General features: G+C 31.7%; 1 protein-coding gene across 16 annotated transcripts in view; it reads right to left on the reverse strand.

The window, feature by feature from the left end:
* FIP1L1 (factor interacting with PAPOLA and CPSF1) overlaps nt 1-21,077 on the reverse strand; it is a 72,009-nt gene that overhangs the window by 20,623 nt on the left and 30,309 nt on the right. For 8 of the 16 annotated variants that reach the window (XM_036227939.1, XM_016119601.2, XM_036227937.1 and 5 more), the window contains 5 exons: nt 15,242-15,335; nt 14,083-14,239; nt 4,921-4,947; nt 2,872-2,926; nt 1,444-1,499 (listed from right to left, as the gene is read on the reverse strand). In XM_036227939.1, coding sequence (XP_036083832.1) covers nt 1,444-1,499; nt 2,872-2,926; nt 4,921-4,947; nt 14,083-14,239; nt 15,242-15,335 — 389 coding nt within the window. The remainder of the gene's footprint in view (nt 1-1,443; nt 1,500-2,871; nt 2,927-4,920; nt 4,948-14,082; nt 14,240-15,241; nt 15,336-21,077) is intronic. The other 8 variants (XM_036227938.1, XM_036227940.1, XM_036227936.1 and 5 more) reach the window with 1 other exon arrangement.

Genomic DNA, 21,077 nt, shown 5'->3' on the forward strand with positions numbered 1-21,077 from the left:
CATGGTATAGCCTATTGTTCCTAAGCTACAAGTCTGTACAGCATGTTACTGTATAAAACAACATGAGACTAATCTAGCATAAGTGAAAATGATGCAATCAAGAGATGAAGTAACCATGAGATATATGAGGCTGCTGCTGACGTAAGACAGCATACTGTTTACACAGCAAACATTTTTCATAAAGAGCATTCTAAAATAATGATTAAAAAGTATAGTAAATACATAAACCACTAACATAGTCCTTATTATCAAGTATCATATACTGTAGATAATTTTATGTGATATGCTTTTCTATGAAAAACAGTGCAGTAGGTGTGTTTACAACACTATAACCACAAATACGTAATGCGTTGCAATGATTGTAACATGACGAGGTAATAGAAATTTTTCAGCTCTCTTATAATCTTATGGGACCACAATCATATATGCAGTCATTATGCAGCTTCTCATTCTCCCAAGTGGGTGTCTCTGCCATTCCCACCTTTCAACCCACACTACAAATCCACAATTTCCTCACGGCAGGTAGCCAGAATGGATCTTTTTCCAATGTAAATCTAGCAAATTTCACAACTCCGCATAAAAGTAGACTGTTCCTCACAGTCCTCTTCATAAGGTAGAAATTCTATATAGCATGGCTATAAAGGACCTGCATGATCTTATCTCATTTCTAGAAACTCATCATGCATTCTTACACTCCAGCCACACCACACTTCTTTCAGCTCATAAAAGCTACCATGTTCTCACCCATCCCCATGTCTCTGAACATGATGTGAACTCCCAAGTCATATCATCTATGGGTCCACACCTCTGGAGTGGGAGACTCCTGCACTATGCTCCCATGATACCCTCTTCTGTAATCTGGCTGTTTCCTCACTAGCCTATAAATTTGATAAGGGAAAATGTATGTCTATGTCTAGTTTTCTGTACCCCTGAAACCTAGTACAATGCACAGTACTTGAGAGAGAGAGAGAGAGAGATGATCAAGAAATCTAAACAAAAAGTGGTATCAGAAACCATTAGAATGGATAACACTGTCAAGAGTGAAAAGAGGACCTCACCAAATGATTTAGAAGATAACCGATAAACCAGTAAGGGGGAAAGATGAAATAAGGCTAATTGGATGCTATGAGTCAAGAAACAGAAAGATTATGGTCAATGAAGACTGAGACAACTTGGTGACAAATCCTAAATTCTTTCAGGAAAAGACATGGTATAAATATTTATGTTGTATCACCATTTATTAATTTTTAAAAGTATAGCTGATAAGGAAATAAAAATTGTTCTGTTAACCTGGAATATATGTAAGGCTTAGTTATTCCTTTAGTTAATATTTTTCATTGTTCTATAAGATAGTATTTCAAACAATGAAAGTACGTTTTTATTGCTATAAAAATATTTAAGTACTGATTCAAATTGAATCTGGTAACTAAAAATAATACTTACCATTGCCATATGGAAAAGCACGTGCAGAACGACTATCATAACCAGAGGAATGCCCACTGTTGAAGAAAAACGTATTTTTATATGTTACAAATTAAGTTCTGAATTTTGATAGTTTGGTGCAAAGCAAAACATAAAGGCAGAATTATGACTTTTAATTAACCACAATATAATAATGTTTTAATTCTTTAATTTTACTTTTTAGTACTAAAAACATGGGCTTTTTAACCTTCCGAAATATTAAACCTAACACCCACTTGTAAATAAAAATATAGCCTGTTAATACTATTTAACATGAATAATCCAAGGAATTCAGTTTAACTAAGATAACAGAGAAACTGAAGCTAACAGAATATTTGAGACTTGGTTAAAATTCAGTCTTAAAAAAAGTGGTTTTAACGATTATAAATCAGAAATTCAGCGCCTTGAAAGGATCAAAAAATAATACTTTTTAACATTTGATTGAGAAAGCAAGTATGTTTAACAAGGACTTAATAAAATCCTCATGTTCTCACAATTCATACTTTGCTGAGTTTTACCATTTTCTTTGAAAATCATATGTATGCTACAGATGTAAGGTTCTCACAATTTCTGCCTTTATAAAACCTGAATCAATGTTTCAGAAATGTACTACTTTTACAGAGTTTATTCACCACTTGAGAGGAAATAATAATAACAACCATTTATCAGTGATGTCCATCTGCCAAGAATTGTGCAAATGATTTATACTCACTTATTTTAATCTTCCCAATTCTATCAACCCCATTTGGTAAAGAATAAACTGAGTCTGAAACGGAGTTATGAACCATGCCTAGCAGCACAAAGCTGGAAAATTATGAAGGCAAAATTTGAACCAGTCCTGTATGATTCCGAAGACCTGTGTTATTAAACACCATATTGCCATCCATGAGGTAAATATTCTCTGGTAGAGCATTCTAACATAAACCATAAATGCAGGATATAAGAATAAGGTTACTGCCATACAGTAACCAATCCTCCTTTGTGGAAGTTGAGTTGCCACAGGGTAGCAAAGAATAAGGCAGCTTTTCTTTACTTTTGTCCCTGATAATAGCGATCCTTACCTAATCCTAAAACAGACATGCATTATTCATGATGACCAGTCATCTGTTTGTACTTCCCACAAAACTGACTACAGCAAAGCTTTTACCAATTTTGGAGTTTCTTCAATCAGCATGTCATAAGTCAAAGCAAGATATCTCAAAATACTATCATTTCATTTTCCTTCTCCTGTTTTGTCATCAGGCTGTGTGTCCAACATCTTATATAAAAGTAACACAGATCTAGATTTATGTATTAGAAGACTACTGTTTATAAAATTAAATATCTGAAAATATTACCAATATGTGTATATGATTCTTCTGCCACAAGCCTATCAATGATAAAAAATTTACAGTATCCACACTGATTTACCTTTCTATTGTTGGTATAAGAGATGGAGGTGGAGCGCCTGGTGGAGGAGGAAAACCTGAAACATTCAATCATAAGACAAAAAAAGTTAAGAGAATGTACATTTTATGTCAAGAGTGAAACAAAGTTGCTGCATATCACTAAATTTCTCTGGGGGAATAACATGCTTTTTTCTATGTTATAATGGACAGGAAAAAATGAACCTTAATCTTATGAACAGATTTTAGAGTAATAAAACTTTAAATGAACAGTCTGGTCTAATACACAGAGCACAAACTGGGAGTCAGGACACCCGGTCTTATTTTCAGCACCACACACAGCCCATTTTGTGAGTTAATCTCAATGCCTTACCTTTTCCATACATAAAACAGTGGTAGTGTTGTCACCATATATGTTATACTTGAAATATTTTAGAAGAAAAGCAAGTAAAAGAACATTTACCTCTTTCAAAAAATATTTTTTTGAGTTTTAGATGTGTAGAATTTTCCTTAAAATGTATAATTCATAAATAAAATCTTACCAGTAGGTATAATAAATGCTTAAGGCTAAGAACATCCATCATAAAATGTTTTACATAGCACAACCCTAAAAATCTATTTTACAAAGAAAGGCACATATGTATAGTTTTGCATTAGTTTGGAAAGAAAATAATTTGCACCTTTGTATCATGAATCTGCATTCTCAATAATTTGCAATACCTAAATGAAATACCACAGAATATGGCTCAAAGAGACCGTAACAATCTACTCTACGCTTTCAAATTGATAGACAATAAAGCATCCCAACAAAAGACTTTAAGATTCCACAACTTACGATACTAATTCCTTATACCAATCCCTTCCAAGTTTTAACAACTCTCACTATTATGAAATGTATTAAATTATATAATTTAAATCTCTCACACTACAATTCATATGCTGTCCTGAATGAGGACAAGAAGCAATCCATTGTCATATTCTCTGACCCCTTCTACACAGTTGAAAGCACTTCCACTAGGCCTCCTTTTTAATATTCTATGTAAAAATAAACCCCAGTTCTCTTAACCCTTCTCAAAAGTCCATTTAAATCAATTTTTGGCCCTACTTCTAGTTGTTTTAAATTCACCATGTTCATCTTCACTGTATCCAGTTTTAGGAGTTACAAGTTCTCCATTAAACATCGAGAAGTATATAGTTCAGCAATTACATTAGTCCTAGAGTCCACAATCCTATTTTATACAGTCTTACAATCACATTTCTTTTTAAACTAAAAAGACACACCAATGACTCCTTTATAACTTTTCCTAGTAAGGCTTCTTCAGCCACATTCATACGCAATCAGTGACTATCCCATATCTATACATACATATTTGCCTATCTAAACTTCACTATTTGTTTATTGAGGTCATTCTGAATTTAGACCCACCATTCCAAGCACTGTCATTTCTTATTCTCTTTATACTCTTTGGCTTTTAATAGTGAACTCAGTAAACATACTTGCTATCTTATTTGCATCACACTACAAAAAAAAAAAACTGAAAAAATGTAAAAAACAACACTAGACCACGTATAAAAACTATTGATCATACCATTGCAACAATGAACAAATTAATTACCACTCTAAGAACAACCATCTGACCAGTTGTTGATCTACCTAATTGAGTAGTTCAGAACATATACCAGCAGAGTATTAAAATTAGAAACCATGATAAAGTCAAAATAAATGTTCCTTCTCTTCAATTGCAGTCACTTTACCATATAAAAAAATCCCTTGTCTGAAAAAACATTTTTAATAAAAATTTTATTTTAAATCCTATACTGTTTTCTTCAACAAATTGATATGGTAAGAATTTTCTCAGAATCTCTTTTTCTACAGAAATGGGTAAGACAGGTATAAGAAAACTGAATATCTTAATCAAAACTGGAATGAAGCAAAGGCAGAGCTGAAAATAGGACCTTGAAATCCCAATAACCTATTCCATATTCAAACCATATCAACACTGTCCCTCCTGTAACTAGGCTTGAAATTTCATGTTTATTAACAATGATGGAGAAAACATGGAAAAAGTTTTACCTGGAGGTGGTACAGTTATTGGAATACCTAAAAAACAAGTGATGAAATTTAATATAGTAATTGGATTTTATAACCTGTTATGTATTTATGCCATCACCAAAGAAAACCCTTTGAAATAAAACCCCTCGCCTCATTTTCCTGGCTTATTAACTCAAGAGAAGCATTCTGTTTTCTTGCAGAGGACCAACAATTCGAGTATAACATCTGACTTCCTGACGAAAACCCAGCCTAACAACTTGATAACAGGTGTTCCCAAGTTGTAATCACAAATGAAGACATCAATTTAAAAAGCACACTTGTGCACACACAAATATCAAACTTCATGAAATTAACACTAAGTTTGATAATCTGATTTTGTTATTTTAACATTTTAATAGGGAAATTGATCAATGGGCTCCTTAATACTGTAAGTAGTGCAAGGTAACTATGAAGATAATGGATATTCACTTTGTAAAGTTTTGTGGAACATTCAAGTGTTGATTTGGATTGTTTGCTGTCAACAGGAGTGGGGAAAGGTTATTATTTCCCTTGACTTGTGGGAATAGAGAAAGGGGGCACAGCCAATGCATACAAAAATGCCCCTAGGGTACTTTAAGATAAACATAGAGGATTTATTTCCGTAGGTGTCAGAAAACACTTGAGTGACTCTCACTCATTTGCACACATTATAAACTTTAATAAATGATGTACAAACATTTGCAATTTACATTGGTCAAATGTGCCCTTAAATCCTCATGTGAAACTTTTGCGGCATGCAAATACTAACTACTTTTTGTTTGAAGAAAAATGACATTACTAAGTAGGAAAATAGAAAAAAATTTAAAATTTTCATGATACTTTTATACCATAAATAACCTAAACACAGCTGAAATGATTTACTAAATCCTTTCATAAAAACTGAAACAATACTAGTCCAAAAGAGGAAAAATAATCTAATTCATTACCTAAATGTATGAGAAAAAATAATGAAAACAGAATCGCTTTAAAACATTTTCTTGTCAATGGAAACATCTGCTTTTAATTATTTAAAAATTTTCTCTGCATGTAATAGGTTCATATAAAAAGATCTTTAGGCAACAAGTAGCCTTAAAATGGAGAATGAAGCACCTGATTGAACCATTCATGCAAAAGGATATGCTAAACTTATAAAACCAACAAGGATGAAAAAGATATGTAAAGCAGTCATCATGTTTCAAAAATCCTTAAGCCTCCAGAAGTCTACTAAACTGATCTGCACTTAATGGCAATTCTCATCCATCCTCAGGTTACCTTGCTACTTCCTAAATTACTAGGCTAAATGAATCCAACAAACAATACAATTCAGCAAAATCCGAGACACCAAACTAAATGGGAAAAATAAGAAAGGCAGAGATATTAAGTTTTTAATATTTACTATTACCTGATTTTCTTTAGAATATTATAGTTTTTTTTAGAACACTAAGGAACTTCACTATATGACTACATTTAAACACTAGTTTTCACATTTAAACACATGGTTGTTTAGGTGTATAAGATAAAGAATTACACCAAATTTGACGACCCACTCTGTTATCCTAATAACTTCACCTAAATGAGTACATGAGCAGCATGAACCATTTCAGTTAATGCTCACTACACCTTGCTAAAATGTGAATCCGTGCAAAATAACTAAGAAATTACTAGTAAGCCCTCTCAAAATTTAGTCCTCAAGAACTTTCACAAAGCATAATGATAAAAGACATTAACCGAATTATTAACTATGCTATAAAGGTGGTTAAAATTAGTCTGCTTTTAATTTGAATCTTACTACAATAATATCGCAGAGAATGTTTTTAAAAATCAACTGGAAAGAATTAAGAACATAAAGAAAAATCATGAGATGCCTTTCAAATCAATATCTACACATCAGAGAGTTATCAGGAGAACTAGAAAGGGCCCTTCTTGTGAGACCTCTATTTTACCTAGATATTTCAATGCAAATCTTCATTGGTAAACATTCATCAAAACTTAAGTATAAAGTTGATGAAACACTGTACAATCAATTTTTGACAACTGTCAAATGTAAAGCGTAGGGTAAGGGGACCTGAAATCCTATTTTGAGGACTGAAGGAACTGAAACAAAGAAATAGAAAGGCAGCAGCAGCCCTGTAAAACATCATATTAAAATAAATTTAAATGTATTTTTTTTAATTCTCACAAAATTAAGAGGCTCTGTACTCAATAAAAAAAGTGAATAATAATCTATGAACTCATTCTCTATGTATCCCATCATTACTTTGTATAACTAAGGCAAAAAAGAGTTATGTGACAGGCAGCCTCTAACATGGCTTCAGGTATTTAATTCCTTTTTATACCTCCCCCTGAGTGTGAGCTGGCTATAATAACTTGTTTCTAACAAACAAAATACATCAAAAATGATGAAATGTCACTCCCATGACTAGGTTTCAAAAGACAGGGACTTTTATTTTCTAGCATCCTCAACTGTCTTCTCAGCATTCACACTTTGATGAAGCGAGTTGCCATGTTGGAGAGGAAGTGAATCTTTTCAAAAAAAGGTGAATGAGCTTAAAGATAATCTTTTCTCAGTCAAGTCTGTGAGATGACCATCTTAAATTCTGCAAGAAACCTTGAAGGAGAGGATTCAGCTAAGTTGTTCCCATCTTCCTAACACAGAAAAACTGTTCAATAATAAATACATGTTTTAAGCCACTACATTCTGGAATTATTTGTTATTGCAACAATAGCTAACTAATACATATAATAACTACCTACTGTTTCTCTACTCAAATGAGAAAAAAAAGCATGGCACAATTATGTGAACTTCGCTTCATATTTCTCACTGGTAACTCCTGAATTTCAACAGCACTATCTTGTTACAAATAAATGAACCAGGTTACTTTCCTTAAATCTCACTGATTCCTACTTCAAGCTCATATGTAAGTTCTGCACAAAGAAAATGAGTAGAAAAAGTCAAGATTTATAAAAAGCATTAAATATCACTCTCCACCACATAGTTTTCTATGCATCAGTATTCTTAAAACTATATATTCACACGTATATGCTCTATCATCTCTTAAAAAAAAAAAAACAACACCATAGGATACAGAGTACTACAAATCTACTTTTTAAAAATTAAAATAAAAATTAATTTTAAGGTATAAAAAAGAAGTAATTTCAAATTTTAAAAATTTTTAAAAATGTGTTTAAAAATGCTATGGTCACAAAACTTAAAGTGACAAAACGTTACCAACATAGTCCATACCTATTAAGTAAAAAAGATGATTCTGTGAAACTATTTTATCCTTATTAGGCTCTCTTAATCTTCCAGTTTACAAAATTATCTACAAGCTACAGAAAATAAAAATTATGTGAGACAAATAAAAACATCTGATAGAAATATATTTTTACAAAGAACTTATAAAGGAATTGATCTCTATAAGCTCACATATAATCACAAAATGATTGAAGGAGTCAAACAAAAGGTAAATATTAAATTATAATTAAATTCTATAAAATATAGCGTCTATGGTAGATTAAAAATATAACTATTAAAGGGAGTATCTATGGGAAGAAAAGATTCAAAAATCAACATCCTAAAGCTTTTAATTTCTATTAAACTTACATATAAATTAATTTTTAATTGTGCCAGAATATACTACTTACTACAGATAATTAGCATTATTCCCTATTTTGAGTTCATTAAAAATACTGAGACTTTTTTAATATAGAAAAATACAACATAAGAGAGTATGAGTATAGTTCTCAAAAGCTTCAAGGAATTCTTCTGCAGAGGTACTTCCATAAAGCACATTTTTGAAATGCTTACTTTTTGGCAAATACTGTCAGTTAATAAGCAAATTGGTTATGTAAGACCAAAATCTTCATGGAACTATAAAATCAGCTTAATAAATGTTATATTCACGAAACAGTTTCTCAATTAAAAGGACAAAATTATACTTTCTCCAGGGTGCTAATAATATTTATCCAACATAGGTCAATCTTCTGCCAAAGCAGCAGTTCTCAAAGTGTTACCTAGAGAATCCTGGAGGTCTTTAAGACCCTTCTAGGAATCTAGAAGGTCAAAACTACTTTCATAAAAATACAATTAGCCATTTCACTCTCAGTCTCTAAATAAAGTGTATAAGACAATTTTCTAGAGGCTATGTGACCTTAAAATCATAAGAGATTTAATACGGAAATAAATAGGAGAATCCAGCTTTTTTCTATTAAGCCACACAATAGATTTGCAAAAGTGAAAAGAATGCCACTCTTTGCACTGTTTTTTATTTTGGAAAAATGAAGTTATTTTTCAAGAAAATGTTGTCAATGTTAATGTGTAATAGGTTTATGAGTATTTTTAAAATATCAAATATTTTAACTATAATAAAAATTTCAATCTCTCAGTTTTAATCTCTAATACAAAAAAAAAATAGATGAACACACATATATAAAAACCCTTTGGTGGCTGCTATTTTAAGAGTGCAAAAGGAGTCTATGACCAAAAAGTTGAGATCCACTGTGCTGGAACCAGGCTAACAGAAAAATAATCTACACATGGTAGGCCTTGGAAGAAGTGCAGAAAGACTCCAGATGTGAGCTACTTTTCTCCCTCACCCCAAGTAACACAGCTAACTAAAAATCAAGGTATTTAAGGAATAAACAAAATTTTCATGTTTATATAATTTGTAGTACTAGATGACTAGTAAGACACTGATGTACTTGACAACAGTTTATTAAGAAGGAATTTAATACATTCTAAAATGCAGAATCCGATACATTTTGAAATCTAGCTAAAGAGCTAAATCCTATATCCAACCTTAAAAACAGATGACTTGTCTGTTTGGGCTACATCTCAGTGAAGCAAACAGCCTTGTTCAATGTAGAATTCTATTCCTGAGCTAGATTTCAATTATTCCCAAGACATATTAAGTCTTAATACTGATTAATGTAACAAGAAATGAATTAAACTAAATATGCCTTCTATCAATAAACTCCATTATAAAAAAAGATAAAATATGATTACACTAAAATAAATTAACATTTAAAAATCTAAATTAAAAGCCAGCCAATAAAACATAATATAGGTTGAACATGGTTTAAAAAATTGTTTACAATCATTATTTTAAAAACAAAATAAGCCAGACACAAAAGAACTTGAAATACTTGAAAGATTCAACTTATATGAGGCACCCAGAATAGGCAAATTCATAGAGAAAGAAAGAATGAGGCTACCAGGGGCTTGGGTAAACAGGAAGGGATTGTTGATTAATGAGTATACAGTTTGTTATAGACGATGAAAAAGATTTAGTATAGATCTAAGTGATGGTTACACAACACTGTGAATGTTATTTAATGCTACTGAATTGTGTATTTACTAATGGTTAAAATATACCTTTGTTAGATATATCTTATCTTACTACAATAAAAAAACCTCAACTACTCCAATTTTACATTTTTCTGCTAATAAACTATTATTTTAAAACTGGATTAACACAAATCAGGCAAACAGCAAAACCTCAGTTAACTAGATTTTTCTAAAAAAAAATCTGATTCCTGCTTTTTACAACCTCTCTGACCTCCCTGCCCACGAATATATATGCATGTATTTCAACAAAAAAAATACTTAAAAAAAGGAGCTTTTAAGACATGTTATTGCGATGAAAACAGATAATCCAATAACTTTCTTCATACAAGTAACGATTCACTTCAACACAGTTAATAAAATAGGCTTTCCAGCAAAACTGCCTAGGTTAAAATTCTGGTTCTGCTACTTTTCTAGCTATTATTTAAACACCTTAAACCCCAGTTTCCTCATCTGTAACATGATAACAATCTCTACTTCAGATGTTGTTGAGAATAAAATTGAGTTAATACAAGAAGTGTACTTAGATCCTTGCCTTCGATAGTAAGCATTCAAATAAATATTAGCTATTATTACTCAATAAAAACATAAAACCACACTAGTATATTGCCAAAAAAAATTCATAACAACTATTTTCTGGTTCACTAAAAAATGAAAACAACAAGTTTTCTGAAAATTAAGGAAGATCTTGAATAACCAGTGTTTGTTTTCAAGCTACTGTTAGTATGGCAGCAAAGAACCAGATTTAAATACTTTTCCACTTAAAAAAATCCGAGTCTTGATATTAATTTAGGACCATAAGTCCGTTACACATTTGCCGCACTCTCCAACACAAAACCGCCTCTACTTTTCATACAAATCTACTGTGATCAGAAATATTTTGTCCTCTCTGTTACTAATAAGGATCCATGCTATCTGTAGAATGTGTGTTTGAGGAAGAGGAGACAATATACCACCTCTCTCCTGTCGACTATTTGTCAGTTGAATGAGTGTTGTTCTCTTTCACCTCTCATCACTGCTAAGGAGTTAACTACTTACACAATGAGCCAACTATAGAGTTAACTATAAATTTCATCCTCCAAAACAGGGCATTTCTGAGAGTGAATAACAATAATTACACTGACACAAAGGTATAAAGTAGGACTATTCTAGGCACATCTGTACACATGATCACCCTATTTATTAAAAATAGTAGCATCCCAAAGTATGGGCGGGTCATATACAGGACTATAGTTTTTAAAACTTATGTATAAACATTCTCAACTTAAGCAAATGTGTGAAAGCTAATGTTAACAAAGACAATATTAAAATATGTTTACATTAATTCTCAAAAAATGTTTTTCCTTTTAGTATTTCTCAAGAAAGCAAAAAGAAAACCCAAGGTTTCCCTAAGAAAAATGTTTCCTTATTAAGGCAATTCTTACACATTCCTGAGTCACAGCTTGCTTTGATTCTTGAGAACTAAATTACAGCAAACTCAATGGCACACACTGTAATCAAGTGGTTCTACGGTAAATGTTAACTGAAAATGTGGCTTTAATCAAGGCCAACACTCAGCTGATATGTATCTATGCAGCCATACTGTCGTTTAAAGCCAGTGCCCATTTTGATTGGTATGTGCCTTGTGACTGACTGTACCAACTGCCACTCTAAAAATCTCCCTGTGTTATGGATACATAATATGTTTTTAACTCAATTAGCTAACATATTTAGTCAAGTGATTATCATGGTGGGGAAATAGAAATACACAGCCTATATTCTCTCCAACAGCTCACAATCTAGTAAAAATGAGAAGTCAGTTAGCCTCAACTTATAAACATTTGGTTTTAATATGAATTGGTATCTTCCCCCACCTCACCCCAGCAAATATACCAGGTTAGATACTGCTTAAACCAGCATTAGAATTCATCTGAATTTGTATTCCTTAAATGCTGACAGGACAGCATGGATATTAATCTAAAAATAAGAATCGATAGTCCTGTATAGGTATTTAAAATATGGAAAGCATGTAGTTGAAAATTAATTAACAAATTGCTTATACAACAGAAAAATAATCTGTTACAGTATGCCATATAATCTAAATGTCATTAAAAGATTTATCTTTTAAACAGAGATTCTATGGCAAAGAAATGGGAGTAATTTTATCATTTTGAAAAGAGCTTACTTTTAGATAATGCCATTGTCTATCAGCAATATATTCCAGAGCTACTAAATATTCTTACTATACCAGTGAGATATTTTTCCATCATTAATTCATATCACCACTCTCTCATTTTAATAAACAGATAATGTCGAACTATATAAAATGTTAGCCATCTGGGGATATACTATATTAGCTAGTAAATAAGAAAATTCTTTTAAATTGCTTTTAGTACAGTACCTAGTAAAGTCTAAGTAAGATTACACAGCAATCTAACGTAAGAACTATAATCACGTATATTGATCTTTTAGTCTCAGTAAATAAAATACATTCAAAATAAACTATGTCTACATTTTATCTTTTCAGAGGACAACGAACTCATTCATGAACCACCAAATCCTTCCTTTTTCAGTTAATTCTCACCATATTAAAGACCCAAAAATTATGGGTCCAATAGCAACTTCTGAATGATTTGTTTGTGTTTCAGAACAAAAAATTATTGTTGGAACAGAAATTCACTGAACTTTAGAAATAAAACTGCCTGGAGTAAGCACCTCTAACCTATCCAGTCTTCTCCTTCCTCTATTTTTGAGAAAAGAGATTCTCTAAAGCCAGTTATTTTGCATATTAATTTTCTTATCACTTTTGAAGGTAGATTTTTGAAGGTAGAAGTCACAACGAAAGGAAATCAAAGGTGTTGTGGTTGTAGAGCTGATGCAATAACTAGCATTTAAAGGCCCAGGATGAGTAAGGGAATGACTATGGAGACACTTTATTTGCCTCTGTACTCAGATCATAAGTGGAACCTTAAAGACAGTTCTTTTGTAAATATAGAGTGAACATGGCCCTTTAGGATAAATTGATTTTATACTAAATCAAATCATAACATATATTACACATGTAATTCAAATTAGGACCAATAGCTAATTTTTATCATTTACTACAGGCATTGTCCCTAAAAAAAGTAATTATTATCTCAATTGATTTTGTTAGTTTCATTAAAAATTGGTTAAGGGGGATAAATATTCAAAGCATATTGGAAATAAAATTAATAAAAGTCACTGAACAAAGGGTAAGAAGTATAAAATTTGGGGAGTATCTGTAAATTTTTTTCTATTGCCACTGATCTAGTTTTTAATAAATAATCAAAAGTGACTAAAAATTTACACGAATTTTCTATCTCATTTAAAAGAAGTTAAACACCAGGCACCTGGCACCCAGAAGCAGTCTCCTAGAAGGAAACCAATATACAAAGAAAGAAAAGGACCAGACTGAGATTTTCATTTCAATCTCTTCACAGGAAATAATTTTTCTTTTTTACCTATTCTGATTCTAAAAGTATCTTGCATGGTTTAAAATTAAATATGGATTTATATATGCACAATTAGTAACTTTAGTTTGGAGGACACAATCATATTTTTGGATCACGATTTTAGTATCTGTATATTTTTCTCTGTTTTAGTATGTCTCTTTGCTATGCTGAAATAGAAAGACATATGTTTCTGTTTCAGTGTGAATCCACTGAAGACTAACAATCAATTTCATATCTATATTTTTAATCCAATGCAATCAATGAAGATATTATTTTCACATATATTTTTTAATTGTTAAATTCCAAATAAAAGAAACACTCACAGGTTATTTTTCTTCCTCGAAATCAAATGTCTTATGTACTATTTACCTGGTGGTGGAATCAGAGGTGGAGCAGTGCTGACAGTTGGAGGAGGTGGAAGAAATGGAGGTGGTGGCAGGTGGGTGGGAGGAGCTCCCGGTGGGAAAAATGGAGGTGGTTTGCTAAAATTGTTGTCTACTTCAGTAGCAGATCTTTCAGAAAGAACCTAAAATCAGAGCATAATTTATTAAAAAGATGAATAAATGTTCTATTCTGAGATTAAACTCAGTAAATTAATTTCATTTAATCTAAGAAACAAAGTAAAAAGTTTTATTCACATACATATATTTTGGGGAGGTGGGACTAATTTTTCTATCTGTGTGATGTGTGTATATATACACAGATGTTAGTATACATTCATGCACATAATCAAAGCCTAAGAAAAACTGAAACATTATAAAAAATTTTAATGGGAAATAATTAAGTGATAAAAACATTCTAAACAAGAGACAAGCACTTTATAAATATAATGTACCAAGTATTATCTTTGGTACCCAACCAAGTTCAACTATCCAAATTAAAGCATTTCAATTATTAGTCACAGATACTAGCATTAAGAAATTGACAAGGCAGCAGAACCAGATATTCGTTGTACAAGAGCCTGTCATCACCAGACTGCAAAGTAAAAGACAGTAAGGGGTGAATTGACAAGTTACAGGCAGCCAAATATGTGACCCTAGTAATTTTAAGAACAAGGGTTTTACATCTGAAAAGTAATGTTTATGAAATAATGATTTTTGTGAACAGGTAAGAGACAGGCACCAAATTTACAGAAGAGTGGAACATAGAAATGTGGATTTTTGACAAGCTCCCTGAGAGATTCTAATGTGCAATGTTTGGGAAACACAGCAGAAACAGGAAACATAATATTATATATTTAGTTTCTACTTCTCAAATCCTTGCTGGCTAAAGCATATCATTTAAACATATAATCTTTCCTTTACTTAACTTTTCTTACATTAATTTTAAATTAAGGGACATAATTATTTTAAGAAATCATAGCATTTTAACACTGGGGAAAAAGAGAGGACTATCTTCATTTTAGAAATAATTTACCTTTAAAGATGCTAAAAAACATTTCATATGATTAATTTATTAAAAGTAACAAAAATCAGAAGACTTTGTAAATTTATTTAAGTATTCAGAAAAAGGAAATAAAATACTAAACCTGTATGTTGCTGTTTTCATTGGCCCGTCGCCTTCCTTCTACTCGACTGATGGTTATAGTCTGACCAATAACATCGATTGCCCCAGGTAATCTCCTATAATAGAAAAATTGAATCAATTCAGTTTTGCCTAATTAGATGTCTGAAAAAGAATACAAACATTAGGTGAGAAATAAAATCTAAAACCATTTGCAATGCACTTTAACATAAAATGCGATTACAATACACACTGAAAAAACTTTATTGCATTAGATCTCGCTACTTTGTACTGTTGTAAAAACTATTAGTAAGCTCGAACCAACACACCCAACGATGATAATGTTAAGCATTAAGTATTTTTATAGTTTCTCTTCTAAATTTACTATTTTTTAATAGTATCCAAATGGATTTATCTTTGTAGCAAATGCTAAACAAACAGAAATAAAATTTTTTGGCCATTGTAATTAGAACACATCATTTCTATTACAGAAAATTTTAGAAATTCCTCAGAAAGGCTTAAAATGAAATATTCATTTTGATACACACAGGATATTTGCCTTAGTGATTTATTACAAGCTTTCGAAAGCAGAAAAATGAAACACGTTTTTAATTTCTGATAACTTGTCTTTAGATAGAAAAATTCAAATATTTAATGCCCGCTCCACCTCCAACTGTATTTACAATCCATTGAAGTATATGAGTAGATGGGAAACAGTCTACCACATAATAATACTGCAAATTTAATAAGTTAAATTTAAAAAAATATAAAGCCATTTAGTATAGTTAAGGACTTTATAAAAGTATATATACTTAACAAGATACAAAAGTCACCTATAGGAATAGGTGATGAAAAATGGATGCAAATTAGATTAATTTCTCATCTATAATTCCATTCTGAACAATTCTATTTTTAAAAGTTTAGGAAAGTAAAACAATTCAAGTACCACAGATCCTTCCAGTCACCAGAGCTAAGTTCCTAAAATGCATAAAACAGCAGCTACATCTATTGAATGCCTTCATTATACCCAAACCTCACAATAACCATTAACTTAAAAATATTACTGTATGCTTGTTAGAAATGACAAAGCTAAGGCCCAGAGTGACTGTTACAGACCTCAACAGTAATTAAATAGCAAAACTAACTTTCAAACCTGAGTCTGATCCAAGGCTTATAGACCCCTTCCCTTGAGTCATGCTGCCTTCCAGCAAGATAACTGGCCTTTCAGAAATATAAGACTTCTGGAAAATCAAGAATTGGTAAGTCTGTCTCAAGAAAAGCTTGAAAAGCCCCATGAATTTATGCTCACACACACACAAAATAAAGACAGCCCTATAAAAAGTATATAATAGCATTGGAAAGGTCTACACATTAAGTCCCGCTTAACATCTTGCCCACTTTAGACTTCTGTTCTCTATATATAATACAATAATAAAAAAAAGTTCAAGCCTTTCTGAAGTCAGTGCCTAGTCACTGACTTCCTAGTCCTCCTGATGATCTCAAAGACGAAGAGTGATTTTAGTTAACTTGTACCTTTCAATATAGCTGGAAAACTATCCTAACATTCGTGCATTAGAGAAATCCAAATACCTGTAACATAAGACAAATATTGCTCCAATTTTTTCCCTAAAACTTAAAATAATTATAAAGCTATGACCATATAAACGTAAGGTAAAAGCATATGCCTTCAGTCCTCTGATATATGCACACATCTCAGATTCCGACATCCTAAAAGATAACGGTGTGTATTTTGAGGCCAGGATTTCCCTCACCATTTATTGCTATATAGAGTTTCATTGTAAAAAAAATCTTCATTTCTACTCTACGATTTCCTTTTCCATTCTTTTCTATTCCCAATTTCTGGATTCTCCTCTCTCTGAGATCTTTAAAAAAACTTTCCCAACAATTCTCAGAAATGTGTTTGGATTTGCAATTTGGATCGCAAAATCTTCAAATTGTTAAAAGTAGTGAAAATTAAACCTAAATAAAATACTCTAATTTTGTTCTGGGGAAAAGCTTTCTAAGACCTTCTGCTTTCAAAAACTCTGGGACATATGAAAGAACTCACTCCTTAAAGTTTATCTTAAATATGTTCAGAGAAATCTAATTATTTTGTTATCTTTCAATGGATTAATCATGAAAGATTCAAAATGGCAAGTACTACGCTACTAAAAACATACAAATGAAAAACCAGCCTTAAAAAAATATATATCTCTAGAGGGAGTCCAGAAATTTTTAATTCCTTACATTTCCATAAAAATAACACCTCCTTGCCCAGGCATTTTTACCTACAAATTAATTTACCTTAATCAGAAATGTGAAGGTTAGCATAGATGAATAATCAAACAATCCAATGTTATTCTGATTCCACATTATGGAAAACAATATTGAATTGTATTATTCCACAAGTTTTGATGTAGCGCTTTTTATTTCAATAGATAAAAAAAATTTAGTAGCATGTCAGTAAGATCTCCTATAACTTGGAGTTCCACATCGCACAGGTTTAACTAGGCTTACAAATTTGTTCTATTAGGCAGAGAGCTAATACAGCTATCCAGATTCTCTTCTCTATTGGACTCAGTAATTTAGTAAAAAGCTGAGACAAAAACTAACCACACTGTTATGTACAGTTTCATTAATCTACAGTTAATACAAGCAGTGAATGTTCGCAAGAGCCACTACCTTTCCTCTTGCCTCAGATGAATATAAAAACATCTGATATTATAATAAAATTATATTTTGATGATTCCAATGTTCCAGAAAGGGTATGAGGGCTGCTTAGCGACATACAACAGCAATTTTAAAAGTGAGAAAATCAAAGCCAAGGGAAGAAAGACAAAAGGTTAGTTATTGATCTTTTGCCATAAATTCATCTCTTAGCTTATTTTTAAAAGCCAAAATAAAGGACATCATTAATATTGAAAATATTTTATGTGCATAAGATAAAAATAAAGCATTATCTCTGAAGGCTCCTGTTCCTGGTAATAATAGCTAGTATTTATTCAACACCTACTATGTACTAGGAGTGCACTTTAGAGAGACGTTTCTTGATTTATAATGGGGTTATGTCCCAATAAACCCATCATTAAGCTGAAAATATTAAGTCAGAATGCATTTAATACATCTAACCTACTGAACACCATAACTTAGCAGAGTAGCCTACCTTACAAGTGCTCAGAACACTTAACATTAGCCTATAGTTGGGCAAAATCATCTTGTGGCTGCTGCCCAGAATAAGAGAATATTGTATCACATATCGCTAGCTCAGGAAAAGATCAAACATCAAAATTCAAAATTCCAAGTACAGTTTCTAAAGACTGCATATCGCTTTTGTGCCACAATAAAGTCAAAAAATCACTAAGTCGAAATATCATTTTAAGTTGGGGACTGTTTATATTTACTCTTCATAATAACTCTACGAGGTAGCAACTATTATTATTCCCATTTTATAGATGAGAAAGAAAAAAAATCCTTTCCTTTGAGTCAATCTTAAGAAAAAAATGAGAGTACAGTAGTTTCTGAACTTTTGACCACGAAACACAGTTCTTAAAGAAATAGTCTGCACAACATCCAATACACACATATTATATAATAAAGTTTGATCATTTATTTACACTTCCTATAAAGGAAAAAGAGTAACATTAAAATCAAATATGATTTTAAGATTTAAATATGAAATAAGAAAAAAATCAAAATAAACAATACAAAACCAAGAAATATGTGGTGGTTGAAACCACCAAACTGATTTCACGCCCCACTAATGAACTGCAATCTCATGCTTTGAAAATCACTGAAATAATGACAAAGTCTCCAATATTACTATAAAGAAAACAGAAATGAATTTCATAGAGCTGTTCCTCAAAATGTTCCTCAATACTGGATGAAGGGTAACAATTCAACAAAAGTAATTTAATCAGGAGAACTAAAACGATGTGGTCTAAGTATACAATCCTTTAATCATCAGGCTTGATCTAAGGATTTAATTATACGTTAGTGCAAGAGTCCTCAATTAGAATACATGGGATATAGAAGGATCAGGAGGTCCCTGAACCTAAATGTATGATGCATGTATTTTTCGGGCAAGAGTCCACAGTTTGTAGCAATTTTCAAAGGGGTTACTGCTTCAAAGAAAGCACTATTCTAAAGAATGAATAAATCACATCTTGCATAAATCTTTTGTTGTTTTTCTCAAAAAAGCTTCAAATAAAAATTGGGCGGCAGATAGAGAGTTCAAGGGTGCATTCTCTGATGAAGAAAAAACCCTAGAACACGGCTATTTCATATTCCCAAGTTAGAGATAGATGCATTTGGTATGACTATCTAACTCAGGTCATACATCTAAATAGATGGGTGTAACAATTCTCCATGAAAAATTGGTATAACATTTTTTAAGCTATTTAGGAAAGAAATGAGCCTTGAAAGACATGTAGAATAGATTTAGCCACATAAGATGGGAAGAGAAGACATTTTTAGATGGAGGGATGAATGTGAGCAGAGAAAAGATGAAGGGAGAATATTGTGTGAAGGACTCCAATTTGGCAAATATACTACCTACCAATCTGTTTCCAACAGAAAAAAAAATGGTCTATCTTTGATAGTGGTAATCAACAAAAAGACTTCCAAAGAGACAGAGAATATGATAAATTAAATGAGAATCACAGATAGGAAAGGGTTCTGTCAGGCTGTAAAATGCTATACAAATGTCAGTTCTCACTATAGCTAAGTCATTTTACTTCAAAATCCAAGATGCTCAGTTGACATTTGATTTTAATCTTTATGCCAAACCAGAATCCTGTCTCTAAATCAGTGATTATCAATTTTGCCTGCACATTAGAATTATCTAGGGGAGCTTTAAGAATCCCAGTGCCTATAGTGTACACCAGAGTCTCTTGGGCCTAAGCATCAATAACTTTTAAAGCTCATCAGGTAATTCCAATACATAGCCAAAGCTGAGGACTACATGCCCAAGGAAGAAAACTTACATTTTGTTCTCTTCTAGAAGAAATTTAAAGTCACTGATAAAAATTAATTTACTCCGTATTACTAAAATCATACCTATCAAAGTCTGTTAACATAAGGATGTCATTCATTACATACATAATTTTCTCTATAGTATATAGTTTATAAAGAAAATGACATAATATGTAAAATTTAATATATTCTATTTTTCAAGTAAAAATTTATTAATAAAAAATCCTGCCTAGGAAAGTAATATACACCCAAAATAAAACTCACAGAATTTAAAACTGTCTTCAGGACATGTAATTTATTTTCTATTAGTACTACATTTAAAAAGACTGATAAAGTCTATGATGGGAGCAGAGTTCCAAAGGGACCTACTGCTTATTGGGTGCCCTGCAACAGGTTCTTTCACAAGCTTTGAAAAATTTCATCCACAAGTACAGTGCATAGAAGGTTTAAATACAATTTAGTTTCATTTTCACAGGTATGGAAAGAGGCTCTTTTGTGTAGTAAAGTGCCAGCACCAGGATTCAGGCTTGGGTATGACCATCTCCAAAACCCTTTCCTTCAACAAGAAGTGTTTTCCATGTTAATTCTCTGGGGCCTAAATGCTTTAAAAGTTACAATTTAAACTATAATAAAAACAAATAAAAAATCTTAAATGCCTAAAGGTGAAATATGCTAAAATTCGACTCACTGGAGGACATAAATGTGTTCACTGGAGCAGTCAAGTATTACTCAATTTGTTCAGAGCCTAGAATAAAGCTTTACCTGACACATTTAAGCTTACTTTCATTTTTCAATTTTGTCATTGATAGAAAAAGATATCATTCCACAGAGATTTTTTTTTAAAAGGCCTTTCTATGTCTATACCACATAAAATCTCACAAGCTACATAA

This window comes from Rousettus aegyptiacus, unplaced genomic scaffold (assembly GCF_014176215.1).
Source record: "Rousettus aegyptiacus isolate mRouAeg1 unplaced genomic scaffold, mRouAeg1.p scaffold_m13_p_10, whole genome shotgun sequence".
In the NCBI taxonomy this organism is placed as follows: domain Eukaryota; kingdom Metazoa; phylum Chordata; class Mammalia; order Chiroptera; family Pteropodidae; genus Rousettus; species Rousettus aegyptiacus.